Source organism: Galeopterus variegatus, unplaced genomic scaffold (assembly GCF_000696425.1).
Source record: "Galeopterus variegatus unplaced genomic scaffold, G_variegatus-3.0.2 Scaffold1271, whole genome shotgun sequence".
In the NCBI taxonomy this organism is placed as follows: domain Eukaryota; kingdom Metazoa; phylum Chordata; class Mammalia; order Dermoptera; family Cynocephalidae; genus Galeopterus; species Galeopterus variegatus.
Window position 1 is genome coordinate 40,510 of NW_007727382.1, and position 11,846 is coordinate 52,355.

The following is an 11,846-nucleotide window of genomic DNA, read 5'->3' on the forward strand; positions in this document are numbered from 1 at the left end:
TTTCTCTCTCTCTCTTTTTTTTTCTTTTTTTTTTTTTTTAAAGATGACCAGTAAGGAGGGGATCTTAACCCTTGACTTGGTGTTGTCAGCACCACGCTCAGCCAGTGAGCGAACCGGCCATCCCTATATGGGATCCGAACCCGGGGCCTTGGTGTTATCAGCACCACACTCTCCCGAGTGAGCCACGGGCCGGCCCGGCATTTTCTCTTTTGGATTACCTTAGAAAATCTTAATAATGTAGATTAAAATATTTGGGGTTATCAAAATTCCTATTATTATAAATACTATTTAGTATTTCTATAGTATGTTCAAAAGTGCTTTCACATACATCATTTTATCTTTATCTTTATGTTAACCTTAGGTGAAGTACCTAAAACTAGTGATATTATCTTGAGGGGGGCTAATGAGGAATTGGTTAACAGACACAAAGTTTGACTGTGTATTGTAATGACAAGTAAACTAATTATCCTAATCTAACCATTGCACATTGTACACAATTATTGAAAATTAATGTTGTCCCCACGTATATGTATAATAAATTATCTTAAAAAAATTATTTCATTTCTACATGTTTACTCATAACATTACGAACAACAATTTCTTTTTAAAGACATTTTTAAAAAAGGCTTTAATTAGAATATAATGCATTACCATTGTAGATTTTGGTGCCACTTCTACTGCAAATATGTTGAGTCCTCTGTTGTTTACGCAGTTTTTACTTAGCTCATTGTTGATGTGAATAATGACTTTATTATTTGACTATTAAAAAAAAAGATGTCATAAGTTGCTAGTCCTTTCTTTAATAAATACAGACAAATATAAACCTCATAATAAGCCCTGAAATTCTGTTTTAACATCACACAGTCCACTACACATTCATATGAACTGGCTCCTTCTCTCAACTTTGTATTTGCTATTTTTTCTCATTCATTCTCTTTCCATTCTATCACCAATTATATAAACTTTTTCTTTTAAATGTGACTTTGTTTACCCTTTAATCTTCATTTCCCAGGACATTATGGATATAAGGGCCGTATTATGTCATCCTTGGCTGACTATAGCAATAGTCTCTATTTCTTTTATTGTATCTCTAGTTTTTCCATCCTCCATTCATTCTGATACCCAGGACATTATGGATATAAGGGCCGTATTATGTCATCCTTGGCTGACTATAGCAATAGTCTTTATTTCTTTTATTGTATCTCTAGTTTTTCCATCCTCCATTCATTCTGATATTATCTTCAAACTAATATCCCTAAAAAGATCCCCTTAATTGTGTTACTCACTCATTCACTCAATGTATATTTACTTGGTATCACCTGTAGGTCAGGTACTGTTCTAGGGTTTAGATAAAATGACCACAATGAGCCAGCTCACAGTCTAGGGGAGATATAAATAAAATGACAAGTATAAAACATTTTGCTAAGTCATATAATAGAGATATTCATAGGAATCTATAGCAACATAGAAGATGAACATTAGCTCCAGCTGGGGTTTCAAGGAGGGCTTCTTGAAAGAAGTGACAATTGAAATGACAGATAATGGCCTCTAGGATAGATAGGAAGCAAGGGAAGTGGAATGAAGTTGATAAATGGGAGAAATGATTCCCCTGTTAAAGAGCCTGCAATCACTCCCTAATCACTAAAGGGGCAGTATGTTAGACTACCTGAATTTATTTATCAACTCTTCTACTACTTAGCTGTTTGAACTTTTGCAAGTTATTTAACTTGGGCTTCAGTTTCCTGTGTGTAAAATGGAGATATTACTTACCTGATAGCATTGTTGTGATATGTAAATGCATTAATATATATAAATGCCTGGCACATTGTAGGCTCTAAAATGTTAGTATTATTGCTACATTTTGGTGAAGAAAGTTTAATTTTCCTTGAGGGAAAAGAAGGAGGTGGAAGGTTGAGAAATAATAGGTAATAGCAGAGCAGAGGTGTTGGGGTAAGTAGAGACTCCCTTTCACCCTTTCAATCCTAATAAAACATAGAGGGCAAAAAGGAAAACATGCTGGATCTTAAAAATCACTCTCCAAGACTTTATGATCCATTTGAAGATTGCAGTCTACTTGTTGGGGACTCTATCTTATTTCACCAAGTCCAAGCTCCTCTCTTTCATTTTCAAGATATCATATAATCTGGATCTATTTTATTTATGTTGTTTACCTTCTTAATACTTCAAATAAAGCTTTCTGCTTCTACAAAGCAGATATTCTCACTCTTTCCTCTAGACTTCACATTGACACTTTCCGTGTTTCTTCTTACAGTGTTGCCTCTGTCTCTCTGTATATCCAAATCCTAATCATCCTTCAGCGCTCAAATCCCACACCACAATCCCTGTCCCCCTCATCAGAAATCCTTCCCCAACTTCTATGGTCCAAATTAACAATTAAGAGAAACAAATAGAATAAAACTCCTATTACACACATAAACAGTACTATATTATTTTACATTTGATTATTCTCTGATCTCTTTCAAGAGTATTTTGTCTTTCCAACTAGCCTACAATCTCATTGAAAGCAGAACTATGTTTTACACTTTCTGGTGGCCCTATTGTGACTACAACAGTTAGTTACATAATATATACTCAAATTGACTCAAAACTGAACCAAACCTTAAGTATTTTAAGAAATTTATGGCAGGTATAGAAATAATATAAATCTCACCCTGGGACTAAAAAAAATAAGCCAACAATACTAAGTACCTAGCTATCTTATATAAGGTTTTATAAAAAATTATGATTTCTAGAGAACTGGGTATCTCTGGCTTTAAGAATTTAATATGTATTCATTTGACCAGTAATATTAATAGTGGCAGTGAAGATGGCCAAAGCTAGAAATAATTGGCTTGAAAAAGGTAGGTCCTGGACAGTAGAATACATTTAGTTAGACAAAGTAATGATAATCTATAGGATCTCTGATTGCAAAGTTAGTGTAAAAAGTTGAGCTAAATTTTTTTCTTTGTTTATAATATTTATTTAAAACACAATGTCTATTATTTAAAATAGCTATGTATTGTGTAAAGACTTTTAGGAACAAACTGAATAAAATCTTTGCACCCAGACTATGCTCTATCTTCATTGATCTCCAAATATTTAATTTTCATAATATTTTAAGAGAAAAACAATGATCTCAAGGCTTTAGAAATCATAAAAATTATCATGCCCAGCTTGAGTTAGAAATCTGACAAGAAGAAAGAATAATGGTCCATTATAAACATTATTAATATAATGAGATATTTAATTACTACATGAGAATAGAGTAAGAAAGAAGATGTAACATATTAGTAAACTTCATAGCAAAATAAGGAGAACCACTTTATAATTCATACCTTGTTTTCAATAACTGACGTTATCCAGGTGTCACAATTATAAGTATGTACAATTATATTTTCATAGCCTTCCATTACTTTGGCATCACCCCTGTTAAGGACAGATTTACAAATGGCCTTCTCAAGTTGCCCACTACATGCCTCCATATGGATAGCTTTAATTCTTGGCTTGCATTTTTCTGCGTAGATATTGATGACAAATGGACATGCCTGAAAAGGAAGAAAAAGCAAATCTTGCTTAAGCCTTTTAACAGAATTTTAACTAAATCACTAAATTTATTACTAATATGTTTATCATATGATTTAAGAAGATGCACTACAACCTTCTAGGCTTGTCCTTCTGATATACTTTTGGAGGAAGATGTTAGTACTATGAATTTAGTAATAAAAAAATGTAATTCTGACTTTTTGGTAGCATATTAACTAATGATGTTCATAAAAAACTACAATCTCTAGCAAATTAGTTATACTTCCTTTAAGCCATAATACATACCAACCCTCCATTTGCTTTAATTCTAACTAACATCCTGTTATTTAATTTCCTTTTCTAACTTTAAGGCTACAGAAAGAATTCATCAAAAGGCCCTAAAGAAATTGTGTTTACAATTGAAACAATGCATGGACATAAAGCACTAAAAAGAATTAAACATAGAAAAATAAATTCACAATTCAAATTTAGTCTAAAAACACCTTTAAAATCTGAGATCTAAAAATATTTTCTGCATTTGGAACTAAATTTTTCCAGTGTCTACCTTTACTCTTTACCGCAGCCTATAATGTGCTACACGCAGTATTACTTTGTCTCCCTATACAACCCAGTCTCCTGCTTTTCTACCTGCTACGCTGATCTTTCAGATCCTAGAGCACATCAAGCTCTTTGCTATGTCATACATTTGTATGTAGTGTTCTCTCCACTTGGAAGATTATCCTCATATCTTTACACATGGGTTCCTTGTTCTCCTCCTTCAGGTTAAAGCTTAAGTGCCACCTCTGAGGAGATCTGCTCTGATCTCCCAGTCTCCCTCACTCCCTCACTGTCCTTTTCTGCTTCAGCCTCTGGCTTATTTCTTGCAGAACACTTTTGAAATGATTTTATTTATTTTCTATTTAATTAATCACTCTTCTTCATGGAAAGTACATTCCATGAGAGCAGTAATTTTGAATATTTTATTCATCATTGTGCCCTCAGTGCCTCTTTCTTACAGACTTAGAGTAGGTATTCAACAAATATTTGTTGAATAAATGAATAAATTCACACACATTGATGGTCATCATTTTGGGGAGATAAAAGATAAAAGTCTAAAGTAAATTTAGTAGAACATCAACAAAAATGTTTGTTTTAAAATATTTTAATGACTCTAACCTTTGGCAATAAGAGATAGAAAAATGAAAAATCATTGGACTAGAAAGAAGACGACCTGGGTTTATAACTGGATTTTGCCATTTATCAACTACATGACCTGAGGGAAGTCACTTAACTTCTATGAGGCTTAGTTTCCTCATTGAGAAAGTAGAAATAAATAGTATGTATTCTGCCAAGGGTTGTTGGAACTATCTACTAAGGTGATATGTGTAAAAATACAATGTAAAATCTGAAACAAAAAGATTATTTATAATAGTTATAATAATGGTTGTGGCATATTTATAGGTTTAATTAGTTTTTTTGGTAATATTTTGTCATTTTTAAAGTCCTGGTTATCAGTTTTATTCAGCCAAAGAAAATCAATATTTATCAATATTCATTAAAAGTAAAACATTTTAAAATATCCTTATTAAAAACATGTTCTCTAAACTTTTAAAAGTAAAGTCTTATCACATCGAAAAAAGGTGTCCTATAGCTTTATTATATTTTCTGTTAATGGGCTTGATCTTTAATCTACTCATTTTCTTTATCCTACTAAATTAATATAGGAAGCAAGAAAACTATTAACTATAAATTGTTAATTGTTAAACTAAGTAATAAGGAAAATGCGGAAGACTGGAATAATAAAACCTAGATTATGAGATGCTACCTAAGAAAAGAAACAAGGGAAGAAAAAAGGGAAAACTAAACATGCAAGTTTTACTTATTAGTATTCACTAAAAGAGCAACCATTAAGTTATGGTGATATAGGAGCAATACCCTTGTAGCAAGAACAATAAAGGGGCCGGCCCGTGGCTCCCTCGGGAGAGTGCGGTGCTGATAACACCAAGGCCCTGGGTTTGGATCCCATATAGGGATGGCCGGTTCGCTCACTGGGTGAGCGTGGTGCTGACAACACCAAGTCAAGGGTTAAGATCCCCTTACCAGTCATCTTTTTTTTTTTAAAAAAAAAAAGAACAATAAAGAAGCTGTATTACTCTTTGACAGAGGATCTGTCTTTACGGACCAAGTCAAGGGTTAAGATCCCCTTACCAGTCATCTTTTTTTTTAAAAAAAAAAAAAGAACAATAAAGAAGCTGTATTACTCTTTGACAGAGGATCTGTCTTTACCGGTTGATATAGGAAACGTAGAAGGGTACTTTGAAAAATTCATGGAAAAATAGAATTTAAAGATAATACTACTCCTTCCATGAACTTTTTGAAATACCCTTGCATAATCTATAATTCTAAAACCTGGATTAGGGAATTTAATAAGAAAAAATAAAGTAAAAAGACTGGTTGTGCCTGACTGTGGAGGGAAAAAATAATAAAAGACAAATTGACAGTATGTAATAAGTTGTAGAAACCCTGAAATAAAATTTTACTTTTCTTGGTTTACTTAAGACCACTCAAAAAAAGAGATTTCCAACAATCCTAAATCTTTTCCCAAATCCTAACCTGCAACTGATAATTTGATTATTCTTTGTGATACAATACCTACCAATCTGCCAAGTAGGATCTACTTCCTGATAAGATTTACTACAGTTCCTGTACATGATCAAATTATAACTCACGTAGGCATTAGATTACTTACATTATATGAGGTTACTTCAAAAAGTTTATGGAAAAATAGAATTAAAAGATAATATAAATCTTTCTATGATCTTTCTGAAGTACCCTCACATATGATTTGAGAAAGTACCAAAGATATAGGTATGGTTCCCAAATCTCTATAGACAAAAGACTCCACAGACGTATTCAAACCAATTAGAACAGAGCTCATAAGATTACAGATTAATTCTTCCTAGATTATCATAACTTGCTTTTTTTTTTTTTATAAACATGAAAATGTTAGGCCATGTGCTACGTATATTGACTCTGACATAGTACGCATTGAGGAACCATTGCCTATCATAGCCTATACCTTAGTTTAATATTAATTATAAATTGTTACTTTTTCCTTCTTATTCTACCATCTGCCAGTGTAATACTCTTAATACAATTCTATTACCCTTAATGAGGAGAATATGTTCATTGTGATTCTATAAATCAAGAAATGTTCATGCCCAGAACATAGTTTTTGGATGCTGTAATACCAAATCCTGCCTTAATATTGTTTGTTGATAGGTCTTATAGTAAAAAATAAAAAGGTCAATACCAGGCTTAATATCAAATAAGTAGCCTAATCCATTTTTTAAAATCTATATGTTTACTAAAAGCCAAATTGTTTAAATGGCTAAACTGTGACTCCCTCTAAGGGATATCAAATTACTAAAATAAAAGAGTAAAGATAAACGAATAGCTAGTACGCTTTTAGAATAATTGACTTTTAAAAAATGCTATAGAAAAAAGTTTTGTTTTTTTTTCACTTTCTCAGGTACCCTTTACAAATGAACAATAAATAAATTAATTATTTGACACCTAAAATAACTGCTATCATAAAGGAAGTGACTCAAACTAAAAAAAGAAGCTGATATAGAAGCTAATATACTATATTACAGGTACTATAGAAAGACTCAAAAGCACTATAGAAACACTTCAGATATACTATAGTGCTACGGTTTTAATTTGAATGTCTGTCCCCTCCAAAGCTCATGCTAGAACTTAATCTCCAATATGATATTTGAAAGGTGGTACTTTTAAAAGGTGATTGTATTATTAGGACTATGCCCTCATGAAAGGATTAATCCATTCATGGGTTAATGGGTTAATGGTTTAATGGGTTATCAGGGAGTAAACCGGGGGCTTTATAAGGAGAGAAAGAAAGCATGTGGATGTGCTCTTGCTCAGCCCTCACTATTTGATATGCTGCATTGCCATGGGACTGACTCAGTAGAGTCCCCACCAAGAAGGCCTTTATCAGGTATGCCCCCTTGACCTCAGTCTCCCCAACCTCCAGAATTATAAGAAATAAATTCTGTTTCTTTATAAATTACCCAGTTTCAAGTATTCTGTTATAAGCAACAGAAAACAGATTAATACATATATAAATACTTTAACAGATTATTATGCTAAACAGACTACTCTGTCTAAAGTCCATGGAGAAGTTCAAGAATTCTATCATAGATTCACAAAACTTGGCCTCCCAAATTCTGAAAAGATATACTGGGAACCATCAGGTGGTAAGAAACATGAGGATAAGATCTGGCAAAACCAGACTGGCCACCTGACATTAGATAAAATCCTCCATGGAACAACTCATTCTAATAGGGACATATTGGCTATAATATTAAACACTGTTGAAAAACTTTTCTAGGATAATAAAGGATGTGGTCAGTCCATGCTTTATCTGTAAATACATTAACCTGGAAAAATTGTAAAAATGGGACATAAACTGAGACTATGCTCTAAAAGACCTTTTGAGCATTTCCAAATTGATTTTATACAGTTGCCTCTCCTTCCATGGTTTATGACTATTTACTACTAACAATAGTACATTTATTTTCCCTGTTGAAAAGCCACAACCATCATGACTGCTTAGGACATTCCAAATTATTGATCCTGTGATAAGGTATACACTTAACTGGAACAATTATTCATGAATTTGGGTTATATAAGGTTTTGCTCCTTATTTAGAAACATTTTTGTCTTTATCATTCCCAAACCTCTGGAAAAATGAAAAGAGCCTTAACGGAATTGGAAAGGTTCATGCTTTAGAGATCTTCCAGTGAGTGAGGTTCTCCAAAGAATCTCCAGAAGCAGACAGTCCACAGAATTAACTCTAACCCAAGAAGCTTTGAACAAGCAACATGACCATATGAAGTTAGAGAGCTTCTTCCCAAGACCATTGAAACAAGATTCTACTATAGGTTACATGCTTCTTTGCATACTCTTGTTTATCTGTAGCTTTCCTCTTTACTGATTTAAGGTTATATACTTCTGACTTGGCCTACTATGTTCTCCTTATGAGTAATAATGACTTGCCTAAGTTGAGAGTTTAAGGACAATGTGCTTGAACTATGAGAAATACAAAATGCAACTTATTGTCACAACACCCAGAGACAATATACCTACAGTTTCACTAAGAATTATTACATATCTTGTGCAGCTCTTATGTGTAAATCAGACTATTAAATGGCAACCCATAACCAAGGCTATTTATTCTGTACAATTATTAATTAGGCCACTAAAGGTATGACTCCTTAACAACCTAAATAAGTTATAGTTTCTTACATGCACTCCGGAAGAATATATCCTTTATGGAAAAAAGCTCCTGAAGATAGTACTCCTATCCACAGGAGTTGTGCCACTCCAAGTGGGCATCAAAAAAATTATTCCCTCGTGTTAACTGATATAGTAAATAACATAGACTAAGCCCTGGGGGTACAACAAACTAGTTTCATTTCTTTAACTCAAGCAGTTTAATCAATTACCTAGTTCAAAAGCCTTGGATTTTCTTTTGATCAACCAGGGAGGAGTCTGCACCAATGAATGCTAATACTTCAGGTTGTACCTGGATTGCCCTCCAGTCACTTCTTATAGTACTTCTAGTCATACTTCTTTGTCTCAGAGTTTTTGTTTAATGTTGTCCAGAGGTGGGTTTTTTTTATATAGTCAAGTGCAGTAGTGAGAAGGCAATAAAGAGTAGAACAAGGAATTCGATTTGTAACTGACTGTGAACAATCACTTGAGATAACTCACTAACTTCAGACCAGCCTGTCCGGAGTCTTAAAATGCCTCTGCACAGTCACTGTCCTAATAGATGATTTAACATGTTTCAAAGACAAAAACAGGATGAAATTATGGTCAATGCACAAACTAAAATCAGATCTCCACAAATAAAACCTCTTCAAAGAGAATCAACAACAGTGGTTGAGTGAATTTTTGATGTTTTTTTTCCTACAGCTTTAGCTGATGAAAGTCAAAAGGAAAAGCGATTTTTATTACCCCTTTGTTTTAATGCAAGTATTATTCAATTTCTATACCTATATGTCAATAATAATGATGATGACAGCTGATATCCACATATGAGCCAGCTACTGACCCAAGTGCTTTACAAATATTAACCCAAGAAATACCCTTTAAAAAAGATCAGAATTCCAAGTTCTCATACAGACATTTCCCTTATTCTAAGAGAGCCTTTATTCTGGTAGGACAAAGAGTTTCCCTATAAAATGGACTTTAGGAACTCAAATAGCTTTCTCCAATTACAGAGTATAATTTTTTCTAATTACCTTTTTTTCCCCCTGCATATCATAAGCTCAAACTCTTTTGTCTCTGAATTAATTAAATGTTGGCAGTAACTAAATTTCAGGTAAGACTAGGAACTTGCATTAACTAACTGAAACATGCTGTTTTACCCAGAGTTCATTCATATACTGAAGTTCAAAGATCTGAGTGCTCAATTCAAAAGTCTTGTGTCACAAAAACATTCATGAGGTAAAATATTATATACTAAATCCATCGGCAAAACTTTAAGAATGCTTTACCTCTGTCAACTCCAGAGCTTTATTGTAGCCCATTGAGTGTAGAGTAACCCAAAGGTCACAAGGATCTCCTTCTCGATCATTGGCTTCCATTAGATTCAAATCCATAAATCCTTGTCTTGTCAGTTCATTCTTCTTTGTGTCAAAATTCTCTGTTAAAACAACCAAAAGTTCCTTTCGTACATAATTTTAAAATTCACACATTTAATAAAATGTCTATTATAAATTATTATTCACAAATGTTTATTTTAAAGGAGGCCTTACAAATCTGTGAGTAGTCTAAAAGTGGAATAAGAATGGCTCAAAATATGCTTGAGAGCTAGCCTTCTAATTTCACACAACACAAAGCATAGTCACCATACATAATTTAGTTTTTCAATAAATTCTGAAGTTATAAATAGTCCAAGTATATTCCAAACTTAAGAGGAAATTGTAAATTTCTGGGTAAATTCCAACCTGTCTGTTCATTTAGACTGTATACTGATACATATTTCAAAAAAAAAAAAAAAACTGCTTCTTATGTATTTGGCACTCAAACCCAGCAGAAACTGGATGAATTTGATATAATAGCCCCAGAACTTCTGGAGTTTGAAGAAAAGAGATGCTGATAGCACCAGATTTAAGGAGATTACTATATGCCTAGTTCCTCTAATTTTAACTGAATTGTCCACTAGTCCTTAGAAGACTGTTAGATAATAGGGAACACTTTGGAGCCATGAATCAACTATATTTTCTCAGGCAAGTTGAAGTATGCCCATTTTAACATTATTTGTGAGCAAAAATAAATTCACCTAGAAGTATCTAGACATGAATAATTCCTAAATTTGTCTAAAACATAGATAATAAGCAGCCATTTACTATGGATTATATTTTGTTAACTGTCCCACAACAAAAAAAATTTATTTGCCAACTCCCATCTGTAATATACCCAAGGGAAACGGGTATTCTTATGTGAGATAGCATTTCTTTTGTATGCATTATTGTGAGAAAAGCAGCAGAGACATAACTGTCTAAAACTGGTTGACTGATTAATAGTTTAAAATAGAGTTGAATGTAACATAACTTTTGCAAGGAAAAAAATAAATGCAGATTAAGTTAGATAATGGAGAGAAATGGTAGCCACTAAAATGGAAGTTGGAGCTACTATGTAATAAAGCAAGATGAAAAATTTAACATTTGATATATAATACAAAGAAATTATTACTTTAAAATGTATCTAAATACTGTACTAGAGACTATCAATAACTAATCTACTTTTAAAACTTAAAATTCTCAATCCTCATTAATTTTTAAACAGTTTATTAACATCTGACTTCAACACTTACTATAAAGCTACAGTAATCAACACAGTGTGGTATTGGTGAAAGAAGTGACAAATAGATCAATGGAACAGAATAGGGAGCCCAGAAATATACTTACAGAAATATATTCAACTGATATTTGACAAAGGAGCAAAGGCAATTTGACAGAGAAAGGATAATCTTTTCAACAAATGGTGCTGAAACAATTGGATATCCACATGCAAAAAAAGTAAATCTAAACACAGACCTTATACCTTTCACAAAAATTAACTCAAAATGGATCACAGACCCAAATGCAAAACACAAAATTATAAAACTTCTAGAAGATCGGGCCGGCCCAGTGGCGCACTGTGATAGTGCGCCGCTTGGGAAGCGCGGTGGCACTCCCGCCGAGGGTTCGGATCCCACATACAGACCGGTTCCCGCTCACTGGCTGAGCGAG

At 33.2% G+C, this 11,846-nt stretch overlaps 1 protein-coding gene across 1 annotated transcript in view; it reads right to left on the minus strand.

Annotated features, from left to right (window-relative positions):
• EFCAB7 (EF-hand calcium binding domain 7) overlaps positions 1-11,846 on the minus strand; it is a 44,132-nt gene that overhangs the window by 1,968 nt on the left and 30,318 nt on the right. The window contains exons 11-13 of the mRNA XM_008575988.1: positions 10,107-10,255; positions 3,336-3,545; positions 652-759 (exon numbers count right to left, since the gene is read on the minus strand). Coding sequence (XP_008574210.1) covers positions 652-759; positions 3,336-3,545; positions 10,107-10,255 — 467 coding nt within the window. The remainder of the gene's footprint in view (positions 1-651; positions 760-3,335; positions 3,546-10,106; positions 10,256-11,846) is intronic.